Here is a 26451-nt window from a genome sequence, read left to right as displayed (position 1 = left end):
AGAAGATAACCACATATATTTTGACTACAAATTTATTATGCTCTTTATAACCTTAAAAGATTTGCAAGATTTCAAAACATTCGGTCCTGTAGTTCCTGATTAAATCATTAAAATGTATTTACGCATTCATTAATTTTTTTGGTTCACCCTGTATATGCAAATCCAAAAAATATGAATGGAATGATAAATCACAAGAAGAGACTCATCATATTTTGTACATTTTAGATAGGATTTATTCAGCGAAATTTTGTGGTGACGTCATAAATTTTTTAGGGGGGATGAGCAAATACATTTTGATCTAAAACTTACCATGCTTATGACAACTTTAAAGAATCATCAAGATTTCAAAGCATTCGGTTTTGTAGTTCTTGATTAAATCAATAAAATAAATTTACGCATTCATTAATTTTTTTGGCGTCAGCCTGTATAAGCAAATCCAAAAAAATATTAATAGAATGCTAAATCACAAGTATAGACTCTTCATATTTTGGACATTTTAGATAGGCTTTATTCGGCAAAATTTCGAGCTGACGTCATCAATTTTTTGGAGGGGATAAGTATATTTTGACTAAACATTTATTATGCTCTTTATAACCTTAAAACATCTGCTAGATTACAAAGCATTCGGTTTTGTTGTTCCTGATTAACTCAATAAAATAATTTCACGCATTCATTAATTTTTTTGAGTCACTCTGTATAGAGAAATCGAAAAAATTTGAATGGAATGATAAATGATAAGAAGAAACTCACCATATTTTGTACATTTTAGGTAGAATTTATTCAACAAAATTTTGTGGTGACGTCATAAATTTTTTTAGAAGGGACGTCCAAATACATTTTGATAAAAAATTTACCATGCTTATGATAATTTTAAAACATCTTTAAGATTTCAAAGCATTCGGTTTTGAAATTCCTGAGTAACTCAGTAAAACATATTTACGCATTCATTAATTTTTTGAGTCTCCCTGTATATGCAAATCCAAAAAATATTAATGGAGTGATATATCACAAGTATATACTCATCATATTTTGCACATAGGATTTATTCGGTAAACTTTTGAACTGACGTCATCAAGTTTTTGGAGGGGATAACCAAATATATTTTGACTAAAGATTTATGATGCTCTTTATATCCTTAAAACATCTGCAACATTTCGAAACATTCAGGTTAGCAGATTCAAAATTAAATTTGAAAATGTTGTTTTATAATTTTGATTTTTTTCCAAAAATCTGGACGTTTCGGGTAAAAACTCAATTCGGAGTCGTAAACCACATGTGTAGAACTATGTTATTTTATACAATTTAAAACCGATTTACTATGTACAATTTTGAAGTGACGTCATCGCATTAGTGGTGGGGATGATTAGACAAATTTTGGTTAGCGTTATACCATCTACATGATATTCCTAATATAAGTACAAAATTTCACAACAATCGGTCCAGTACTTTCGGAGATTATCTGTCTTATAAAAATCCGGGATGGCAGACAGACGGACAGACGGACAGACGGACAGACAGACGGAAATGGGAGACCTATTTCTTCGTCTTCTAGGGATCATGAAAGATCGAGAAAAGGTAAAAGTAGAGAGTCGGCCGACGGACTCGATTACAATAATTCCTTTGCTTACGCTCGGGAACTAAAAATATGAATGCAATGATAAATTACGAATATATACTGATGATATTTTGCATATTTTAGATAGGATTTATTCGGCAAAATTTTGAGATGATGTCATCAAGTTTTTGGGCTTGATAAACAGATATATTTTGATTAAAAAGCTAACATGCTTACAGTAACTTCAAAACGTCTGCAATATTTCAAAATATTCAGTTTTACAATTCTTGATAATAATAAAGTTTCTTTACGGTTTTCAGTCAATAAAATAAATTTACCCAGTGATTAATTGTTTTGGGACACCCCGTTTAAGCAAAACTAAAAAAATATTAATGCAGTGATATATCACAAGTAAAAACTCATCATATTTTGCACATTTCAGATAGGATTTATTCAGCAAAATTTTCAGGTGACGTCATCAATTTTTTAGGGGGAATGAACAAATACATTTTAATAAAAAAATTACCATGCTTATGATAACATTAAAGCATCTCCAAGATTTCAGAGCATTCGGTTTTGCAGTTCCTGATTAAATCAATAAAATTAATTCACCCATTCATTAATTTTTTTGAGTCACCCTATATAAGCAAATCTAAAATATATGAATGGAATAATAAATCACAAGTATAGACTCATCCTATTTTGGACATTTTAGATAGGATTCATTTGGCAAATTTTGGGCTGACGTCATCCATTTTTTGGAGGGGATAAGTAATAATATTTTGAATAAAAATTTATTATGCTTATCATATGTTTAAAACATCTGCAAGTTTTCAAAGCATTCAGTTTTGCAGATTCAAAATTAAATTGTAGGTGAAACGAAGTTCACCGGGTCAGCTAGTTTCAAATAATTTTTTCTAGACACTGCTACCACTTAGGACCGTGAATTTTTGCCAGTGACATAATCATATTGTGACCTATCCCTAATCTTCGATCCTTGAACTACCGCACAGGTCCTACACTTCTTGCACCAGCTCTCGACGTCTTGCCGGCAACGGACCCAGTAGGATCTCTCCCTAATTTTGGAAAGCGTCTTGTTCTGATTCAGCTTGAACTCTTCATTTCCAAAACGTAGAACTTTCCTCACAGGATCAATTGTCAATCTATGGCGACTAATCATCTTCCATGTCTTATTTTCAGCTGACCAACACAGATTTCTACCTCTGCTTCGCCCATGATCTTCCCCAGTACCGTTGAACCACTACTTCTGGTGAAACTTCTTATTTTAACTTCGCTGGCGGCCTTATTCTCACCAGTGAACCCATTCCCCAGAGTACTGGCTCCTTTTACATCTCGGTGAGATCTCCGTTGTGTACTTCTTCTTGGAGCTGGTAATCGAGCACGACAATCACCTTTGAGATGTCCCTGGCGCCCACATCTGTGACACTCCATGCTTTTCTTAGGTGGCGCACCGTTCTCTCGTCCTTGGGCCAGGCCATTTATTATTTGCTGTGAGAATTTTTCCAACAGCTTTTCTAACTTGTTTTCTTCTGTTTCCAATTCTGTCACTCTGACCTTGTGCCAGGTTCTTGAAGAATTGTACGCCGCCTCCACTTCCAGCGCACAAATCAAGGCCTCCGATGATGTCTGGTACCTTGATAGTTGTAGGACCTTCTTAACATTGTTTTATATATCAGAAAACAAAATGAATCAATCTTTGACGAAAAATCAATTTGTACTTTGTTAAAATATGGCCCGGTTAAAAAAAAATAATACTATTTTTCAAGCTGTTTTTGAAGTGGATTTGTTGACATATAAAAGGGCACTAACATTGGGACACTGCCTTGTTGGTCTCAATGGTTGTACTATATAAACTCAAATCCATAAGGTTGTAACCACTCCCTAGTGTAAATTTTAAAAAATTATTCAGTATAAATCTGTCTTTTACTAACCTGGTGACATATCTGGTGACCTGTCAATATAATGTCAGTTCATTCATGTATTCGCGACACATGATTACGTTCGACTTCACTGCAATTCTTGCACTCCAGCACAGGTTATTTCATAATTATCATTGTAACTTGTCGCAATATTGTAAAAATTGATAAACAATTTTCAATAAAAACAGGATAACCTGAGTCTTCATGGTAATTATGATACAAGAGCAACGATAAATAGAAACGTTTTTTATCTTTCATCTGTAGAAAGAAGAATGCCACCTGCTGTAATTTAAACTTGCAGTCGATATGTTTACGAATTACGACAAAATGAACCCAAAAATATTGTGGTCACGAATGAAATCAAATATTGGGCTGGTAAAAAAACAAGGTGAATTGATTTATTTATTGTTGCTGCTTCATAAAAATTACTTTACAGATGGGGAATAACTCAGATATTCAGAATTTGTTTAAATTATTGTACATGAGTATACGTGATAATTATATGTGTGGCTAACTATGACATGATATGACTCGAAGGACCAGCTCTCTCGACTGAAATGATCAATTTCGCGAGCAACACCAAAATAGTCTATAATGAGTAGATCACCTTAATTAGTCGCAACGGATGACCAATTTTTCATCAAAAAAATGGGACACCAACAAGTCTTTAATGTTATGTTTAGTAACTCTAATATTTGGTACTACTCATTATTTACAAAATGTACAAGGAATTTGGTTGAAGGCGATAGGTCTGGCTATGCTCCTCCATCCTGAGGATTTTAGTGGTAATAATGAACAAAATGTAACTTCACAAAATTCAGAGGCTAAAATAATCGGTATGTTGAAAATAATTTGACGGCTTATTTAAACTTACTGTTACAGGAGTGGTTAGAAATATTGGGAACACATAGACCAAATAATCAAAAAGCAATTATTTTTCTGTTGTTAACTTTCTTAAATCTGAATCCCATGGATTTTAATACTCGATGTAAAGTATTTAAACTTGCTGTATATTCTGGATGTTATTTCGCAAAAATAAACAAATCCTGAAGAGTAAAAAACTCTTTTTTTTTGTTTTTGTCAAATATACAGTAGGTTAGATCTTCTTTATATTCCAAATTTGAATACCACTGCGATTTTTGTTTTGGTTTCCACTTTGCTTCTTGTAACGGTTCTCCATATTGGTGTTGGGTTATAATTTTGTGGGCTTGACATCGGGAACACTATGGAAAGGATAGGACTTAATGATAAGTTTACAGGGAAAGTATGCAGTGCTTGAATTTAATGAGGGACATTTAATTGTATTGTGTAGGATATAAAGAGTGGGTACAAAACTTGAAAAGACAATGTTGTACTAAAAGCGATATACACTTTCAACTTGAGGTAGTTAAAACTAAAAGTCCTTCGACAGACCACCATGTTGTAATAACATGAAAAAAGTTCCGAATGTCGATACGTTACTCTCATAGTATAGTACTCTCTTTCCATGGTATAAGAATAACTACATACTGAAAAGATTTTTACAAGCTTGAATTCAAGTTCTCGGGAGGATGCTTGGGGATAAGCAAGTTTTAATTCATTGTGGCAGTTGGAAAGTGCCATTTTCATCTGCTTATTTATCACAATATGCCGTGTTGGTACCATTTTTCAATGATATGGTTTAATAACAAACTGTGAGATATTTAAATAAAACTCTCTCGTGCGTAATTGTCAAATTTTGACACATGCGCCGGTACCATTCTGTTGATGTGAAAAACACCATTGGCTGTAATGCCAACCTTACAATTTAACGAATGGTTACAACCTTATGGATTTAACTGTACGATGCTATTGACGTTTCCAGATGTTTTAATTGTAACAGCTATGGTCATTCACACAAATTTTGTAAAAATTCTTCATCTTGTCCTCGGTGTGGTGATCGTCATAATTTGAAGGAATGTCAGGCAGATGTTGAAGCTTTTAAATGTGTCAATTGTTACAACTTCAATCTCAAAAATAACACTCATGACGTTAATATTAATCATGCAGCTTGGGATCATGACAAATGTCATTCGTACAAGATGGTCATTCAAAAAGTCAAACAAGATTTGTTTGGGCTTTCCATATAGCAATCAAATGTTTGTCCTCTTTTTCTCCCTGATAGTCCAACAATACCCCGCTACTCGTGTGACATGAACACCAATAATTCAATGCATGATTTCCCTACTCCAGTTGCTTATTAGCTTATTACCAAAATGTTAGGGGTTTAAACACCAAACTCCCGGAAATATATAATGCATTGGCTAGCTGCCATTATGACATAATTGCTTTTTCTGAAACTTTTTTAAACGACTCTGTCCATAACTCAGAAATCTCTAATAATAATTACGCAATCTATAGGAGTGACAGAAAATATTCAGATGTTCATTGTCAACGTGGTGGTGGTGTCCTTCTTGCGGTTAAATCAAATTTTGCCTAGTATAAATATGATTTAAATAACTTAAATTTTAGTGATTTACTTGTAATAGATATTGTTGTGGTCAAGATTTTTATAGGTCACAGTATAGTTTATTTTATTGTAGTATATATCCCTCCGGCCAACAGAGTTATTGCAGCTGATATGGATTTGTTCTTTTAACTTTTATCCTCTCTATATACTTTATTACATGATATAATCATTATTGTTGGTGACTTCAATATACCCTCTTACTCTAGTTTTCTAGCAAACCCCTTGATACGCGATGCTAAAACAGAATCACTTTTAAATTTTCTCGACTTGACTGACTGTAATCAGCATAACTTTGTACGTAATAACAATGGAAGAATTTTGGATTTGGTTATTTCAAATAAACAAACCACTGTCAATGCAGCAGTTGATATCTTATTAACTGAAGACTCCCATCACCCGAGCTTAGTAATTAATTTAAATAATTTAATTAGAACGAAAATGTTCTATGACAAGCCCTTGCATAATCCCGGATTAAAATCTTTTAACTTTTGTAAAGCTGATTTTTCTCTTTTGTTCAATTTGCTTTGTAATACTGACTTGTCTTTCATGTCTAAGCATACTGATGTAAATACCATGTGCTTGCAGTTCTATTCAAAATTATATGAGATCTTTGACATTTCTGTTCCTAAGACTAAACGCTTTAAAAAACGTCAATATCCTCCATGGTTTGATGCTAAAATAATTTCTAAACTAAAACTAAAATGGAAATTATGGACACGTTACAAACGACATTCTGATTTACAATCTTATGATAATTTTAAAATCCTAAGAACTGAAGTCAAAGCAGATATTCAATATATACCAATTATATTCAAAAAATTGAAAACAACATTCAATCTGATCCTAGCAGCTTTTGGCGCTTTATTCATAGTAAGAAAAAAGACAATAGTATACCTAAACTGATAAACTATAACAATGAACTACTAAGTCGACCGGAAGACATCGTCAACTCTTTTGCTGACTTTTTTCAAAAATCTTTTATTCTTTCTAATCCATCTGTAACTATGTCTTCTTCAAATTGTCCTCTTTTGTTAATCAAATCGTTTAATGAATCTGAAGTATTTAATGCCATACGGAAGATGAAACACAAAACAACAGCTGGTCCTGATGGCATACCGTCTTTCATGTAAAGCGACTGTGCAACTGTATTTGCTTCTCCCCTATGTGCTATTTTCAATCTAGCAATTAAACAGTGTGAGTACCCGTCCATTTGGAAACAGTCGAATATATGTCCAGTTTTCAAAAATGGAAACAAAAATGTAATCGAAAATTATCGACCCATAACCTTGCTCTGCAATTTTTTCAAGGTATTCGAAATGTTGCTTTATGATGTTATTATCGGGCATGTTAGGCCTTATATATCTGATTTACAGCATGGTTTTCTCAATGGCAGATCTGTAGAAACAAATGTTTGGACCTTTACTCAGTTTGTTTCCGAGTCTTTTGATGCTAAATGTTCGGTGGATTGTATATACACTGATTTCTCTAAAGCATTTGACAGATTAGACCACTCTAAATTGATTGCCAAGTTGGATAGTTTTGGTATGTCAGATTTCCTAATTAAACTTTTTAGTTCTTATTTAATTGGCAGGACGCAGGTTGTTACCCTTGGCGGTTTTCAATCAATTGAGGTACATGTTACTTTTGGTGTACCGCAAGGGTCCATTCTTGGACCCCTGTTTTTTATTTTGTTTATTAATGACATTAGTATCGGCTTTAGCTCTGAGTGTCTTCTATATGCTGACGACCTGAAAATCTTTAGAAAAATAACAACATTTTCTGATCACCTTCTTCTTCAAGTTGATCTTTATAAATTAGAACAAGCATGCAATGTAAAAGGGTTGTTGCTGAATCTTCCTAAATGTAGTGTAATGACATATTCTTTAAAGCATATCAATAGTATATATGAGTATAAAATTGGCGGCTTCATTTTGAAACGTGTTTCCACTGTGAGAGATTTAGGCATTATATTTGATCAAAAATTATCTTTCATTGATCATTATGATGAGATATTTTCGTCATCAATTAGGGCGTTAGGATTTATCATTCGTAATTGCAAAAGCTTTCAACTTAATAGTACTCTCCTTAGTTTATATACTTCAAAAGATCAAAACTAGAGTATGGCTGTGTTATTTGGTCCCCAGGCTATGATGTTCATTGTCTCAAATTAGAAAAGTTACAAAGGAATTTTTTTAAATTCCTCCATTTCAAATCATTTGGCTATTACCTTTGTAGAGGTTTCCCTCAAAATGAGCTTTTGCTACTCTTTTCCATTCAAAGCTTGGAAAAGAGGAGAGAAACTTTGTCTCTCTGTTTTCTTTTTAAATTGGTGAATGGTGTTGTAAATTCAAATGCTTTAGTTGAAAAATTGTGCTTTCTAGTTCCCCGGTCAAACATTAGAAACCCTTTTATGTTTTTATATTGAAATTTCTAGAACAAATGTGCATGTCGTCCCGATCAGACAACGACGCTGCTGTTGTATTTCATGAGGCGGCCTAAGTGAACAATCTTCATTTTCCAAAAGAAAAAATAGTAAATAATCTCAGAATTTACCTTTAGATGTTTAATATCAATCTTTTTTTGTTTAGTTCCTAGTGTTTGAACAATTATCCAATAAGCTTTATTTTAATTGTCAGACTTGTTGATCAAATTTTGGTAATGATTTTGTTTCTCAGTTGTACTAGGGCATTAACTTCCCGTTTTAATTTTTTGTACAGTACATTTAAATTTGTATTAGAATGAATAAAAATGCGTGGGTCTCTCAAATCGTTAAGTTTTTTTAATACTTCATGGGAAAATTTAATATTTAATTTACCATGTCTAATTGGTTTATTCTTAATGTTTTTTCAAGATAACCAACATTAAAATTTCATTTCATTCACCATTGATTCTAACGTAAAATTGTAGTTGTATCTTAGCAGATACATTACCAATATTTCTTAAAATTGTGGTTGTATCCCATAACTCAAAGAATTTTTATTGCTTTTCTGGTTTTACCAACTTACGGTCCTACCCCAACCGTACCATGTCTAAATCTTAAATACTGCAGAGTAATCAATAGGAAAATGTTTTTGATGACTTGAATCTATTTAAATGTGTCTGCAGAAATATTCTCATATTAAAAAAATGAGCAGTATATAGCTAGAAATAATAATGATCAACGATAAATTGCACATAAGTAATTATGAGATAGTTTGCGTTTAAATTTCCTATGTAAAGCAACTTCTTTGGATCAAAATCACATCTTTTGCAAGTAAATTCTTAATTAATTATTAAAAATTTTAGGGCAGAATGGAATATCGAAAGAATTATTAAGTGGTCAGCAGTGTACAAGTCTTCAGAAAGAAAGATACTACGCCACAATACACAAAACAGTACTACAAGCAGGAGAAAAAATACCAGGTAAGCAATGCATCGAAATAATAGTTATTTACATAAAACTCAGGAAAATGGGTCATTACTAGCGAGGAGCTCTATTGAAATACGAGGCACTTCAAACCAAGTATTTTAAGGCTCCGTGTCAAATACGGACATTTTCCTAACGAGTCATGTATTACATTTTTCTGAAACCGTTAATTACAACAAAAATTAATTTTAAATTTAATACTTAAATCTGTTTTTATATAAATATCTAGTGGTGCATTTTGTCCGTTTCTAAGGCCACAGAAAAAAACTTATACAAAAATCGTCATTTTTGCATTTTTTGTGTCCAAGTTTTTGCAATGGAAGTATTTGGGACGAGGTTCCTTTAGGCATCTAAGAAGCGAGAGCAAAAGCCGTGACGGACCTACTACTAAAACAATAAAAAATGAGGTACAACCGGGTTGAAAGTACAATTTTCACAATTTTGAATAGTAATTCCCGATTTGGTCATTAATGGGTATTTTATAATCGGAGTTCAATGCATTGTTTTGTGTACAAATATTTACAGGACTGATATGAGTAGCACAGTTTTCATCACAATTAAAGTTTGAAATCGCAGTTGTGTTGAAAGATTCGACACTTGAAGGTGAAGGTGAAGGGATCGATGATGGACCTGGTTGATGTGTTGGAATCTGGACTAACCATGCTATTTTTTTTTTTATTTTCTAAGGATTTCTCCACATAGCCTTCAGCAATGTTGCTAGACTTCCAGCCACCGTGACGTTTGAAATCCAAAACTCCTCTACCTTGCAAAGCTAATGCGGTAGCAGATGTCCTACGAAAGCAGTGTCCAGTGTAAAGTTTTGGATTTTCAAGATTTAAAAATGCCGCAATTTTTTAGGGATACTGCCGAAGGTGTTATGCTCATTTGGCTCTTTGCTCACTTCTCCATTACGAACGCTGATGAATAAGCGTGATGGTTCAGCAGGTCTCATAGAAACATATTTTTTAATTTTTTTCTATCCAATTTTGTTCAATGACAACAAATTTTCTCGAAATTCCTGTTTTTGTAGTAGGTATATTTACCACAATGATGTCATTTTTAATATTTAAATCATTAATAGACATATTACTTAATTCATTACTCCTGTACGCTCCAGCTACACCCATTATTAAACCAACTTAAAGGAATAGACCTGATACATTTTTGTTACTGTGAAATATAACATACATGTATTTACCTTTATTGCAATACATTCTTCGTCTCTTGTCTGTTCCAGGAATGAATTAACTTGGGTCATATTTAGCATAAATGATTTTTTGGGTGTATAATCCAAATTTTTCTTTTTTCAAAAAGGATATTAATTTCGGAAATTTTGAAATATGTACATTCTCTCTTAGATTTAAGGTACTTTTTAGCATTGAGTACAGTGACCAAAGTGTTGATTTCAAATTTTTGCATTTTTCTTAGAAACCAAAAGTATATTTTCTGTGATTTCAGTCACGGTTTTTGTTTTGCACCAGGCCTTAAGATGGTTATGACTTTGATAATATCTATTATGTGACTTCTCTGAGAGTAAATTGTGAACTGTGAGAAGAGCCGCTTCCCGAATTTCAGGTGGCGTGCACGAAATTGGTTCAGACATTTTAATCAATCTATTCTATATTGAAATTAAATTTTGAGGTATTACGGAGAAAAATCACTTTAAATAGAATACTTTACTCTGTTTTCTTCTTTTCTTCTCTATTTATGGAATTATCAACAATTACATGAAACGCAAATTCGCAAATGTCGAGAAATGACACCTACTTGATTTTTAACCCTTTCGCTACGGCTGAAATTTCTGTCTCCCAATCTCTGAGTAGGGATGCGGTTTTACCAATTGGGTTTTTATGGTGGCCGTACTTACGAGTATCTACCTACGCATAAATAAATCCGTTAGCCGTTGAAGGTAAGAATAAAAGGATACATTTTTGAGAAATGCAAATTTATGAATTCTACTCAAACATAAAGTTAATAGTATTTTTTGTAACTTTATAAAACCATATAATTCAACGTGTTGATTTTTTAGAGGCCCTTTTTGGTCGTCAGTACGTGTTTACGGTGTAAGTAGTAAAAACGGCAACCGTATATATACGTTCCAAAAAACGCATCATACGCGATTTTTATAGATATGGTATATCGTTTTGTGCGCTTTTAAATGAATAGAAACGCAGTAGCCGGAAACGTTTGTTGTCCGCTCTATGAAAGCAAAGCGTTCGAAAATATACGGTTTTAGAAAACAGAGATCACTTATGTCAGACGGTATGCGTACGGCAGCCAAAGCGAAAGGGTTAATTTTAAATAATAATAATAAATAAACGAGGTTTGTCAAAAATATAACTCTTTTTTGTTTTTCACAACGAAATGGTGCCGGTTGGGGAAAAATAGTATTCAAACCTTGTTAAGAAAGTACCCTTGCCGACCTTAAGCAATTACAAACCTCGCATGCGGTTCGGTAGTAATCTTTGCTCGCGATTTGACAGAAAGCACTTTCTTACCGTGGCTTGAAATTTACTATTACATACAAACAGGCTAACTATTTAAAAAATGCTGTTAAACTAATTCTACCGACGTAAATTGCGTTACTGTTTAATGTATTTCGGTAAGTTTTTTCAATGATCTATGTCTCATATTTAGTCCTAACCTAAAACTTATAGTACCTACCTACTTACACTAGAACTGGGTAAACTCTCGTACTATGCTGGGTTTTATCTAAAGTTTACCTCTTCTAAATATGCTAAATATACTCCCTGTGTCCGAATATAAGTGTGTATTTTGCCAAATATTATTCATTTTTAAAGATGAAGAGGTTTTGTTTACCATTTATTTGGTGGCGTCGCCATTGTTGTTTCTAAACGAATTTAAAGAAACTTTTATCAAAATACCGGTATGTAGTCAATATGCCCTTGGAAATAAAACCAATTGTCCCAATCCAGAGAAAAAAGCCTAATTTATCAGACGAAGCTTGTCATGGCAGTGGCGGCTCGTGGTGATTTCTGATGGATGGGCAAAGCATTGTACGTAGGTTACAACATGTATGAAAAAACATATGTATATAATTGGTCACCTGAGAATGGTTTGCCGCATAGACCAGCCCGGCTCCGAGGTATGTTCGCCTCTACTGTTCGGTGCAGATTTGCCGCATATCATGCTTGGACGAAGCGAAATATAATTTATAATGAGTGTTGCTTTGCCCCATGTCCAAGCAGAAATCGATTATCCATTTTTACGTAATTGCTTGCTGTTTTGCTTTTCAGCGTTATTAGGTTTGGAAAGACATCTTAATCAACATCAGTTGTGTAAAAGGATGATACAAGGTTGATGATGAATAGGTAGGAGGAATAGTAAGGAAATAACTGAACTAAATACGATAACGAGTCCCCATACGTCTTAATATGGGAGCGCTGGCACCCATGTTTAAAATTTGGCGAGTAATTTAAAATAAAAATCCCCTACGTCTTAGCATGGTAGCGCAGGCTCCTGAGTAAATTGGCTGGGGGACCAGACTTCAGTTTATGCCCATACGTATTAACATGGAGGGTGTGGGCCCCCAGTGTCTGTAAATTTGGCGGGGAATTTAAAATAAAAGCCTCTACGTCTTAGCAAGGAAGCGCGGGCCCTCTGTTTAAAATTTGGCGGGTAATTTAAAATAAAATTCCCCTACGTCTTAAGATGCTCCCGCCCCCTCGGCCTCGGAGCTCTGGGCTTCTAACCCCAAATGTCCTAAGATGGGGCCCCCGTACGAGGGCTTAAGATTGGGCGCGCGGGTCTTTGATTTTAAATTTAAAACAAAATCAGTTTATCGTTGAATGGAGAAAGACAAAAAAAATAAAATCCCCTACGGCTTAGCATGGGAGCGCGGGCCCATTCGTAAATTGGTGTGTAATTTAAAATAAAATTCCCCTACGTCTTAAGATGGGGGCGCACGCTCATTGGTGAGGTCCCCTAAATCTAACCTTACTTTTCATTAAAAATTATTTAGTAGTAACAAAAACAAAAAAAAATATAAATAATTATATATTGATAAATTTATAATACATTTGAAAAAAATAAAAGTTTCCATTATAAACGAATCTTACATCTAATTAACATATAAAATATAAAAGCAAAAATAAACAATAGAGAACAATCTAGAAAAAAAACTAACTCTAATGAACATATTTAAATTAATTTATTTTAAAAAATAAAAAAATATAAGTAGGTAGGTATATATAAAAAGCGAAACTATAATTGAAACAAAAAAACTAATGAGCATAATTAATATAATTTTTCATCGTCTTCATAATCAGCTTCCATACTTTTGGAATCTTCTTCTTGTTGTAGAGTTGTTTTTTTTTTAAATCGATCTCCATATATTTTCTTTCGATGCGAAACTTGTAATATAGGTTCTAGAATAGATTTCAGTTGTTATATCCGTCTTCGAAATCGTTTACCATCTCTAGCGTATTGTTGCCAAATAGCACCACACTTCGATTGGCGATAAGCGAAGGACCATTAAATGTATTTTCGGTGGCGAAAAAAAAAATGTTGATGTTAATTACTGCTAATAACGTGCAAATTTTTTGTTTTCACCAAGGAAGTTTAAATGTAGTAGTAGCAGTAAGTGTTTATTTTTACCCTACGGGCTTAAAAAGATTCTTGATTTACACTACAATTTTTTCCCAATTAACAAAAACCAAATAAAACATTTTAAAAACCAAATAACTCATTTTTTTCCTTTATCCCACCCCCCCTTTGCCCCAGCCTTACTCTTGTCCTCTCCACTTCTTTCATCCATTCCACCCCTCTTCCATCTTCATTAAATATCTCTGTCAAACTCTCCTCTCTTTCTTTGCTCTCCTCACAGTCATGCAGCATGTGTTCTATCGTCTCTCGCCCTTCTCCACACATCCTACATATTCTTTCACATTCGCTTACCCAAAACTTATTATTTCTTTCTTAATTTTCACACCTAAATCTCGCAATTATTTTTTTTCTTTCGCGCTTTCTCTGTCTAGGTACTTTGGTACTGCTTCTGTTATTCTTTCTATAGTCTACATTGTACCTAGATTTACTTACACTCGCTCTTCTCTCTTGTTTATCTATGTCTCGATTTTCGTGTGTTTTCCTCGTCTTCTTCCCTGCTTTTGTTCCCTATTCTGGCATTAAAGTCTTCGTCGGACTCTTCGATTTTTTCTTGTATTTCTTGTTTCGTGTTTTTCATTCCTCTACTATATATTGTGCAGATTCTCCATCTTTTTTTATTTAGAATCAGTTTTCTTTCAACCGTGCCTTCCATTTCTATCGCCCCCTCTTCTATTTCTTTTATATCTTTCTTCACTCCTGTTATGATTCCACCTTTTGCTCTACCCTTGCGTTTTTCTTTTTTTTGCCCCTTGCAATTTCCACTTAAATTCCTTTGGCAACCAGTCTTTCAGATTGTTCCAGTCTCTCTCTAGTATCCATGTTTCTGTTAGTCCCACAAAATCAAAATTTTTCACGTAGTCCCAAAATAAATTATCTTTCTTTTTCAAGGCGCAATATTCCGAAAGAGTAATTTTAAACCACGTTTATCTTCCCCATTCTTCTTTCCCATTCGCCTATTATGTACAAAATCTATACAGGGTGACGTGCCATGATCCTAATGAAATGGATCTCCCGTTTCCGTCTATTTGCCTGTATGTCTGCTTGCCTGCCGTCTGTTCGGATTTTTATTAGACACACAATTTCAGAAAATTGTTTATAACAAGTAGAATTTAAATTTCATGAAATAACATACTTCCGTATTTTTTCTTTATGGATTTGCCTTTAGATTTTCGGCATACAAATTTTCGCAAAAAATTGAAATTGACGTGGAACCTTTTCTATACAGGGTGACTGCGAAATATATGCAAATATTTTAACCACGGCATCCCCCACCCTAGTAGAGCCGAAATATAGAAATAATAAATTAAAAATCGAATGGGGCAAAACCCCCATGAACCGCCCTCGATACGAAGGCACTGAGCCACCTTGTAAACAGAGTTGGAAAAACGTTCGAATAAAAACGACGTAAACACTTTTAGTTTCAATTAAAAGTAAAACCCACTTTTTGCTGCTTATCATTCGTTCATTCATGTACTCATTCATCGTTAAAGGTCAGTGTGAAAGTTTTTTGGTAATTTTGATTCTGACGGATGTTTGGTCCTTGTCACAACGATTTTACATTGTTTATTGGAACAGAAATAAGAGCAACTTAGAATGCTACTACCTTTTTACAAGAAATGTTGAAAATGTTGTCCTTGACTAGCAATTCAAGCGTCAGAGCGTCGCAAGAGGTTTGTTGATAGGTAAAAAAACACCGGAGTAGCGGCTGCCACTTTCACTTGTTGAAGCTCTTCGATTATTTCTGGACACTGTTGATTTCCACAAACGAATTGTTTCATCCAACCAATACACGTTTCTCGAAAATCGTCTCTTGAAATCGTATTTGTTGACGACTATGTGAAAGTTCCATCGGACAAAAAGCGAGTTACACAACGTGGACAATCAATGGACTCCAAACCGTGCACTTTGTCAACACGGTATGGTTGTGACCGTGTACTTTTAATGTAGGATGCACTACAAGCTGTGAAAATCCAATTTCGTCTTCCTGTCCCATCACGACCACGATCGTGAGTTTGAGGTTGAAGGTACCATGATCTCGGAAATGCTGTACCACTGACGTAAATGTTCGCGCACATGGAATCGCGCGATTTGGAAAGCGTTCGATCCACAATTCGCGGGCCAAGCTTGAGTTTCCATCCGCCACCCCATACAGCATTACCATTTCGGCACGCTCTGAATTTGTAAAATTCAGCATTGTCAAACACAATCGAACACACCCAGTTACGGCAAGTAACTGATACACGACTGTCCTTGTCGTCTTTTTGCACTAGTTTTTTGGTTCTTAAACTTCGTCGCTGTGTGCCATTCATTGTAGTAATGATGTAGGTCAAGAAACACTACCAGCGGCGTGTGTAACAATTTATATGTAATTTCAAATAATTTTTTCTCGACACTGCTACCACTTAGGACCGTGAATTTTATACAGTGACATACTCGTATCGTATTCGTAGCTATTCCCCATTTTTTTTTGCACATATTTCGCAGTCAGGTTGTATTCTTAAACCTAAAGTCTTTATTTGTCCTATAATTACTACCCGTCCCCTTTGTGTTTCTTTCTTCGGTTAGTGCTGACTTGATTTGCGAATTTTTTCTTCTTTCTGCTTGTTACTATCCGTCGGTATGAGTTCGCAGTAAAGAAATACGCAGTGGACTTAAATTAGCGTATATATTGAGACAGTAACAAAACAAGCATTCTTTACAAGTTATTCCTACGAACTAAAGGCACATATGTCTCGAGTGGCCAGATTGCCCCTCGAGGGTTGAGGGCGGTACGACCCGAGGCGAAACCCGATATCGGTCGAGTCTGCATGAAACGAAACATCCTCCCGCCCGGCCGTACACGTCCAAAAACAAAAAAATACAAAGGGTCTACATGGCTACGATTAATCTTACACGGTCACCGCACTGTCTTCCATGGGTAACACACACAGACGATTGACGGCGCGTTTTGTCACTCCGATGCCTGTTTTGACAGTCACAACCCGCACAATGTTGTCACTTCCTGGATGCAATTCCACAATACGACCCAGTTTCCATTGTAGCGGTGCGATACTTTCATTCTTAAGGACAACCATTGCTCCTACCTGAAGAGGGATCGGATTTTCGCTCCGCCACTTAGTCCGGGTTTGGAAACTTGTCAGATAATTGCTCGTCCACCTTTCCCAGAAGAGTTGGCGAAGTTGTTCAACCCTTTGCCATCGAGCGAGGTGATTTTCTGGCAGATGTAGAAGACTTGGCTCCGGTGGTGCCGTCAATGATGTGCCGATTAGAAAGTGTCTCGGCGTCAGAGGGTCCAGATCGTCGGGGTCATTACTCATGGGAACAAGGGGGCGTGAATTAAGAATAGCTTCAATAAGGGTTAGTAAGGTACTCATCTCTTCCACTGTAAGAACTTTGGTGCCCGCTACCCGTTTAAAGTTATATTTAAATGACTTAAATGACGCCGCTTCCCATATTCCTCCAACGTATGGAGAATTCGGTGGAATAAACTTCCATGTAACCCCTTCGTCGGCCAAGTTGCTAATGACTCGTTTTACTTTTTTGTAAGTGCTAACTCGATGGAAAACGTTTAAATCTGGTTGTGTTTGAGATATTAGTGTTACATTGCGTCTTTCCGGCGGAAGTTCTGTTACATGATTAGGCCAATGTGACGAATCTTTAAATTTGTTTATTGCGGTTCGTTTTGATTGACCAATATCAAGAGGTCTTGTTTTAACGGGAAGCGCTATTGAAAACTGACCATCTGGGTCCCTATTAGTGGTGGTGACGAATGAAATTTCGCAGGCTTCGTCGTCAGTAGTGAAATTTACGTTATTAGCCATGCCCTCCAATTCCCAGAATTTTGACATCTGGTGCGCCAGACTGTTGGTGCTTAAGAGGCAGGAATTTTCTCTTGGCCCTTGACACTGCAGACCCACATTTGTATATGGGCCGCCCACTAGCCACTCAAAGCAGCTGTTTTGTATATAAGTAATGTTGTTTTGTAATTTTATACGCCCTTCCCTCAAAATGTCGTAAAATAGTTCGGCTCCGATTAAAAGGTCTATTTCGCCCGATATATAAAATTCAGGATCCGCCAAAGTTAAATTATCCGGTATTCGCAATGGTGTAGGGTCAAATGTTTCGACTGGTAAATTATTGGTGATTTCTGGCAGTACCAAACAGCTGATTGTGTTTGAATAATTGTCACAAATTGATTTAATAAAGACCTTTGCAGCCCGAGTGAGAGTAGTACTAGTTTGCCCTATACCCGCAATAGACACCTGACATTTATTTAAATTTAGTTTTAACAGTCGGCATAATTTATCGGTGATAAAGTTACTATCACTACCGATGTCCAAAAGCGCTCTAATTTTGTGAAGCTGGCCATTACCGTCCCTAATTTTAATTACGGCTGTGGAAAGCAACGTGAGTGACTTAAGTTCCGTCGAACAGCTATGGTTATTTACACTTTGCGGTTCCCTTTTTACTTCCCGAGCGTAAGCAAAGGAAGTATTGTAATCGAGTCCGTCGGCCGACTCTCTACTTTTACGTTTTCTCGATCTTTCATGACCCCTAGAAGACGAAGAAATAGGTCTCCCATTTCCGTCTGTCTGTCCGTCTGTCCGTCTGTCCGTCTGTCCGTCCGTCTGTCCGTCTGTCCGTCTGTCCGTCCGTCTGTCCGTCTGTCCGTCTGTCCGTCCGTCTGTCTGTCTGTCCGTCCGTCTGTCCGTCTGTTGTCCCGGATTTTTATTAGACAGATAATCTCCGAAAGTACTCGACCGATTGTTGTGAAATTTTGTACTTATATTAAGAATATCATGTAGATGGTAAAACGCTAACCAAAATTTGTCTAATCATCCCCACCACTAATGCGATGACGTCACTTCAAAATTGTACATAGTAAATGGGTTTTCAATTGTATAAAATAACATAGTCCTACACATGTAGTTTACAACTCCGAATCGACTTTTCACCCGAAACGTCCAGATTTTTGGAAAAAAAATCAAAATTATAAATCAACATTTTGAAATTTAATTTTTAATCTGCTAACCAGAATGCTTTGAAATGTTGCAGATGTTTTAAGGCTATAAAGAGCATCATAAATCTTTAGTCAAAAAATATTTGCTTACCCCCTCCAAAAACTTGATGACGTCAGCTCAAAAGTTTGTGGAATAAATCATATCTAAAATGTACAAAATATGATGAGTCTGTACTTGTGATCTATCACTCCATTCATATTTTTTGGATTTGCATATACAGGGTGACTCAAAAAAATTAATGAATGCGTAAATATATTTTATTGATTTAATCAGGAACTACAAAACCGAATGCTCTGAAATCTTGCAGATGTTTTAAGGTCATAAAGAGCATAATAAATGTTTAGTCAAAATATATTTGCTTATCCCCTCCAAAAACTTGATGACGTCAGCTCGAAAGTTTGCCGAATAAATCTTATCTAAACTGTACAAAATATGATGAGTCTGTACTTGTAATTTATCACTCCATTCATATTTTTTGGATTTGCATATACAGGGTGACTCAAAAAAATTAATGAATGCGTAAATTTATTTTTTCGATTTAATCATGAACTGCAAAACCGAATGCTTTGAAATCTTGCAGATGTTTTAAGGTTATAAAGAGCATAATAAATGTTTAGTCAAAATACATTTGCTTATCCCCTCCAAAAAATTGATGACGTCAGCTCGAAAGTTTGCCGAATAAATCATATATAAAATGTACAAAATATGATGAGTCTGTACTTGTGATCTATCACTCCATTCATATTTTTTGGATTTGCATATACAGGGTGACTCAAAAAAATTAATGAATGCGTAAATTTATTTTACTGATTTACTCAGAAACAACAAAACCGAATTCTTTGAAATCCACTGCGAAAAAAAAAACATAATAGGCATGCAGTCGTCACGTTTCCGACAGCGAGGGAAGTACTGTCGAAACTCTTTAGACCAATTTTTTGTAAGTGTAGTAACGTGTGGTGCCTGCCATTACACGTTCTACAATACCGGGAGGTACATGATCTAGCATCGTGGCCCTCGCGTAAACAATTTAAGCAAAGTTTTAGCCTTTTTACTTCGTTAATGCGGTCTTGGATGCTAAGTTGTAAAAAAGCCGTACATTGTTGTACGAAACAATGGGATGATTGTTTACACTTTGGACATATCGTTAATTTACGTTTAACTTCGGAAAACTTAGATTTTGTGAAGTTGTACCGCGGGTTTTCCGAATTTACTTCGAAAGAGTTGCAAAATTCCATTGATTCAAGTGTTTGGCAACGCTGTGATATGAACGTCGTCATTTCCTTCAGCGTCGGCAGTTCATTGTTTTTTAATTTTGATTCCCATTCCCGTTTTGTCTCAAAGTCAAATTTTGTGGAGACCAAATAAATAAGAACTGGATCCCAATTAGTTACATCTAAATTTTGAGCTTTTCGCGACTCAAAATTTGCATTTAACTGATCTAAAAGCGTCCGCAATGAATTTGAAGATTTGTTAACTTGTGTTAAATTAAAAAGGCCGTGGATGTGATTGTGAACAATTAAGCGCTTACTATGATAACGATCTTTGAGTAATCGCCAAGCAGTGTCATAACTTTGAGCGGATATAGATAAATTATCAATAATTCGCTTTGGTTCGTCCCCAAGGCAGGAACGCAATGTAATTTTTGGATTTTTTCTAAGTTGGTGTTTTCATGAATAAGGGTACGAAAACTATCGTGAAAGGCCGTCCAACTTGTATATTCCCCGTCAAAATGAGGTAACTCGATAGTGGGCAATTTAATATCGGTAGAACTACTAGATGCCTTAATTGTGAACTTATCGATTAATTCTTCCGCCTTTGAACACAATTCGTAGTAACGGTTTTCATATTCAAATCGCTCGTTTTCGTCTGGCTCGGCGGGATCGGCATCATTTTCAATTGTTAATAATTCAAGTTGATCTTGTGCTTCAATAAACTGTTTTAACAGCGGTTTAAAATTGTCATATCGTAAACACAATACCCTAACTTGATCGGCAGATTTGATCGTATTCAAAAATTTATCAAAATTCGTGGTAGTCGTACGTATTTGTCTTTTTTTTGTTTTTAAACTGGCTTCCGTCATTTTGGAAGAGGTGAGTACGTCAAAGGAGATAAATGAAAAAGTGTGAAGACAGGAAGAATAATGACCACCGACCTGTCCTTTGTTGTGGCGTCCTGTGGTTTGGCGCGTGGACGAGGGTGGCTTCAGTGATTATGTGCAGCTTCCGCAGGGATGTCGTCACCACGGGAGGCTCGATCCGTCGGGCGTTCTGGGCGTCGTGGCGTTGAATGCTCGGCACCAGTACTTCTTTTGCTGCCGCGTCCTGGTTGGACGAGTGGATGGGGCGGACGTCGATGTCCGTGTAAACTGCTGAAGAGGATGTCGTCACCGCAGAGGGCTCGATCCGTTGAACTTCCTGGGCGTCTTGGCGTCGTAAGCTCGTCACCAGTACTTCTTTTGCTGCCGCTTCCTGGTTGGACGAGTGGATGGGGCGGACGTCGATGTCCGTGTAAACTGCTGAAGAGGATGTCGTCACCGCAGAGGGCTCGATCCGTTGAACTTCTTGGGCGTCGTGGCGTCGTAAGCTCGGCACCAGTACTTCTTTTGCTGCCGCGTCCTGGTTGGACGAGTGGATGGGGCGGACGTCGATGTCCGTGTAAACTGCTGAAGAGGATGTCGTCACCGCAGAGGGCTCGATCCGTTGAACTTCCTGGGCGTCGTGGCGTCGTAAGCTCGGCACCAGTTGTTCCCTGTTTTGGCGTCCTGGTCTGACGCGTAGATGAGGATAGCGCCGATGTCCGTGTGGAGTTCAAAATGAGGATGTCGTCACCACCGAGGGCTCGATCCGTCGTATTTCCTGGGCGTCGTTGCGTCGTAAGCTCGGCACCAGTAATTCACTACACACGTAGTCGCGAATCCGGCTCGAAGGACCATTTTTTGTTACTATCCGTCGGTATGAGTTCGCAGTAAAGAAATACGCAGTGGACTTAAATTAGCGTATATATTGAGACAGTAACAAAACAAGCGTTCTTTACAAGTTATTCCTACGAACTAAAGGCACATATGTCTCGAGTGGCCAGATTGCCCCTCGAGGGTTGAGGGCGGTACGACCCGAGGCGAAACCCGATATCGGTCGAGTCTGCATGAAACGAAACACTGCTTTCCTCTTTCCCTATAATTATTGTTTCCAACACTTTTACTTCTACCTCAATTTCTTTTTTCAAAATTCCTCTACTCCTTTTGCATCTGTTTTTTCCCTTATTTCCATACCCGTAACTATGAAATTGTTTCTTCTTTCTTGCCTCTCTTTTTTTTTCCAACTTTTTCTCTAAATTATTGATTCTTTCTTCGAAGCTTCTCTCCTTTTCTTTCCATTTTTCTCTTTCTCTTTCCAGTATTCCATTTATTATCTGTAATTCTTTTTTTACCCCTCTATTTTCTTCTCTCAGTTGTTTAATTTCTTCTATTAGTTGCTTCATCATTTCCATCAACGGATCTTGTCCTTGCTTTATTTGTTCTCTTTCTTCCATTTTCGATGTTTTTGCTGGCTCTTTGCGCGGCGAATCGTCTTCTCTCGTGCGGCGCACGCCTCTGCTGTCGCTTCCCTCACTATCAGCTCTTTCTCGCCAGGCCGCAAAAACGTCACCAATCTTATCACTCTCCATCGTTTTCTTATTCGACATAACCTTGCTGTTTTTCTTGTCTCACCAGTTGCACTCGCGTTTCTTTTTTACGAAATATTCTTTGTGCTGCTTTTACTATCACGCAATCACACTTGTTACCCCTGAAAATCACTGTTTACTATGACTTTAACTTCAGCTGTTGCTAACAATGTGCACTCGCTCGCTGCTCAATCAAGAATGTTTAAATGTAAAGAGAAAGTATTGGGTTCATTGTTTTGTCACAGATTGTATATAAAACAGATACGGCACTTGGCTATCAGCGTCCAGTGATTTTATCTTTGTTCAACAGCAGATTCAAATTTGAATACAGGCGCGAAATAAATTAACTGTGGATTTTTTACGTCAATGCATGCTGCACCACATTCATATTCAGGAGCAATTCATTTAAATACGTCCTGATGTAACAAAAACAACTAATGAGATAAGAAGCAGAAATAAAAGGTATAAATAAAAATGTAAACAATAAAATATATTCTACAAATGTTTTAGAATTAACAATTTTCGTTTCATCAACTTCGAATATACTTCTCTGTTAAAAATTTTTAAGCTATAATATATTTTATTAAAAATATATTGTCAAACTTTGAACATGGGTGTTCAAAATGACAACTAGTCTTTTTATTTAATAAAAATTGACTAACGTGGCCTTCTTTAACTGCCACAGGAAAATAATTTATAAATAGATTTTCCAGCGTTTTCACAAACTCTAGGAAATCCTCCGCTGGCATTTGCAAGTTACCAAAATCGGTTCCCGTCCTAGTGGTAAATACTTTAAAATAAGAAAACATTTTTCCTGCTGTTAGTTCCCTGTTCTTGCTGTAATTCGTGCACATCTTGCAGTTGTGTTTTTGGAGACATTTTTGGTACAAATAGCCACTAAAATAAACAAAGCAACTGTCTCGCGGTAGGTCGGGAACATCAGCGGGCTTTGAATACCAACAAATGTACACCGCTAGATTGTTGAGGAAACTCCAATGGGAGTGTTGAAATATCAGACAATGTTTCTGACAATACATTTGGAAAATTATCGGTGTCACAATTAAAAGAATCAGAATGTTGAAAATAATCTATCAACAATAATTTCTTAAATGCCCTCATAAATTAAATTGGCGTGGGATTCACAGCATTGGCACTTTGCTGGCGGATGTTTCCAAAAAAAAATGTAATCCCTCTTGCGTTAATCGTCGTGTTAACAAAAACGTAAACCCTTTGTTCTGTAATATGTTGAACAGTAAATTCAATCCACTTATAGACTGGGTTAAGCCTCCAAGACACTTTATGTTCCGAGTTACATCATTACCCCCTAATTTTGTTTTCACGTGCAGCATCTCAAACAAGTTTTTGGAACGATGTAATAAATCCATTTGTACCGCATCAGCGGTAAAACCGCGTTTATGGATTCGGAGACTTTAAACTACTGCTGTTAAATAAATCAAAAAAGTTATTAACAATCTCAAAAAATGTAGCCGTTCCAGAAGGCAGGTGTCCAAAAGAAACATACGCATTCAATGCTGCAGATACGGTGTGAATGAATACTTGCGTGGCCAGGTTCACCCTCATTTTTTGAAAATTGTTTGGGTAAACATGTTTTTCTGTTAACTTAGGACATAGTCTAATGACATCACTCCACGATGCCACTTGATCTTCGAAGTAGTAATCATATTTAATTAAATTGTTTCTTAATGATTTTATGAGAAGGCACATGTCGTACAGGGACACCACTTGTTTGCCATTATATTATATTCAAAATAGGGATGTTGCGATGTGACTCCTAAGGGGTTTAAAAATTGTGAGAAACTGGATACCTGGTCTTGCACCAAACAATTCGCTTCTAAATCTAGAATAATAAAGATACTTGAGAAAAACATAAAATACATTAATATATAAGTAATATAAACTTACTTATTTCTGCTATCTTTTCTATTGTGTTAAAAACTATTTCTCGAACCTCTGTAGATGGGCAGGATCCGTCTGTAAAGTGGTAAGACACCGGTTGCTTCCAGCCCCCAGCAATGCTTCTCACCAGAACCACAAGAGCATTCTTTACTGGTATTACATGTCGCCCGTGTTCGGACTTCATAAGACCCACTATTTGGTCATTTTTTCTCTCATAATGAACATGAGCCTTTAGCGCTACTTCATCAATGTATAAGGCACAATGCTTCTGAAGGTCTTTTATGTTTCTGTATTTGTAAGCTAACAAATGCAGCAGACAACCATTAATTCCATCGGAAATATTCTCTTCCTTAATTAGAAGCAAACTCAAATATGGAGTATTAATTTCGTATCCCATTTACAACATTTACATAAACCAATTAGAATCTGTTCAAAGACAGTATCTGAAATTTTTGACCTATTTTGTCGATGGCAGCTATCCCCCGCAGGGCTATGATCATTCCTTACTTTTAAATAGATTTAATTACTTATCCTTAAACTCTCGTCGCACATTGATTGTTATTAAATTTATTTTCAATCTTGTTCACAATATAATAGATTGTCCATTTCTATTGCCATAAATTAAATATTTTGTTCCCCGCTTCAACTCACGTAATACTCATACATTTTATTATGATACTCCAAACTCCAACGTTCTAGTAAGGTCTCCAATCTTAATTATGTGCAGACTTTTTGACAGTGTGTCACATCACAGTGTGTGATTATGATTCCCATATTCATTTTTTTTACCAGAATGTACGTGGCCTGCGTTCAAAAGTTCCTACTTTGTATAATAATATATATTTGTTCTTCTTCTTTTGAATTTATCGCACTATCGGAAACCTGGCTTTCTGAAGATATATTGAATAGCGAATTATTTCCAGAAAATTATTTAGTGTATAGAAAAGATAGAAATTTTGCTGCAACTAATGTCACAAAAGGAGGTGGAGTTCTTATTGCACTTCTTAATATGTTCCGAGATTGATTTATCGCATATCACGTCAACTTTACCAATAATAGACATACTTGGACTAAAAATTAAATCTACATGTGGACTCTCTCTCTATGTCTTCGTTGTCTATATTCCTCCTTCAATTAACCTCAATGATTATGAGCTCTTTCTGAATTTATTCAGTACTGTTGAAGAATCTCATATGGATAATATTGTTGTTCTTGGTGACTTTAACGTACCAGATTTTTCAGCCAATTTAGATTGCTCAAAAATTTTGCGAATTTTCATAATTTTTCTCAGTACAATAATACCTAAGCATAACAAATTCAATCGCATTTTAGATCTGCTTTTCTCTAGTCTTCATTGCTCTGTAAAACCGTCGGATATTCCCCTTGTACCAGAAGATGACTACCATCCTGCTTTAAATATTTCATTACACTTTATAATAAAATCATCTGGCCATTCTCTTATGAATCCTGTAACGTGACATTTACGCGGCGGCGCAGCTCGGCGGGAGCGACGAGCGACGAGGCGAAAGAAAAAAAGAAAAAGAAAAAGAAAGAGAGAGGCGAGCGTTGGGTGAAGACGACGAGGGCCGGTGTCGAGGCTTTGGGAAGAGGGACCGTGTTTGGAAGACGAGAAAAGGGCTGAGGCGAGAACACCAGAGGCCAACGGAGTCCAGGAGAGGCACAGGAAGCGAAGCTGACCTCAACAGGACCGCGGCGACGGGAACGGGCGTTCTGCGTATTGGTACCAATACGGTAAGTCGCCGGGAAGTGCGCGCCGATCGCCGGGAAGTGCTCGCCGATCGTCCGGGAGAAACCGGGTGCGTCCCAGTTTGCGTTGT

The 26451-nt window shown here is 36.2% G+C and overlaps 1 protein-coding gene across 7 annotated transcripts in view; it reads left to right on the top strand.

Annotated features, from left to right (window-relative positions):
* Positions 1 to 26451, top strand: part of Dscam2 (Down syndrome cell adhesion molecule 2) — a 956598-nt gene that overhangs the window by 736692 nt on the left and 193455 nt on the right. For 6 of the 7 annotated variants that reach the window (XM_064064644.1, XM_064064647.1, XM_064064643.1 and 3 more), the window contains one exon: positions 9269 to 9385. The exons of the other annotated variant lie outside the window; for it this stretch is intronic. In XM_064064644.1, coding sequence (XP_063920714.1) covers positions 9269 to 9385 — 117 coding nt within the window. The remainder of the gene's footprint in view (positions 1 to 9268; positions 9386 to 26451) is intronic. 7 annotated transcript variants of the gene reach the window in all.

This window comes from Zophobas morio, unplaced genomic scaffold, assembly GCF_036711695.1.
Source record: "Zophobas morio isolate AGI-343-1 ecotype UQ-CSIRO unplaced genomic scaffold, CSIRO_AGI_Zmor_V1 ptg000024l, whole genome shotgun sequence".
NCBI lineage: Eukaryota > Metazoa > Arthropoda > Insecta > Coleoptera > Tenebrionidae > Zophobas > Zophobas morio.
The sequence above is the reverse complement of the archived record's forward strand: the minus strand, read 5'-3'. Positions and strand labels throughout refer to the sequence as shown.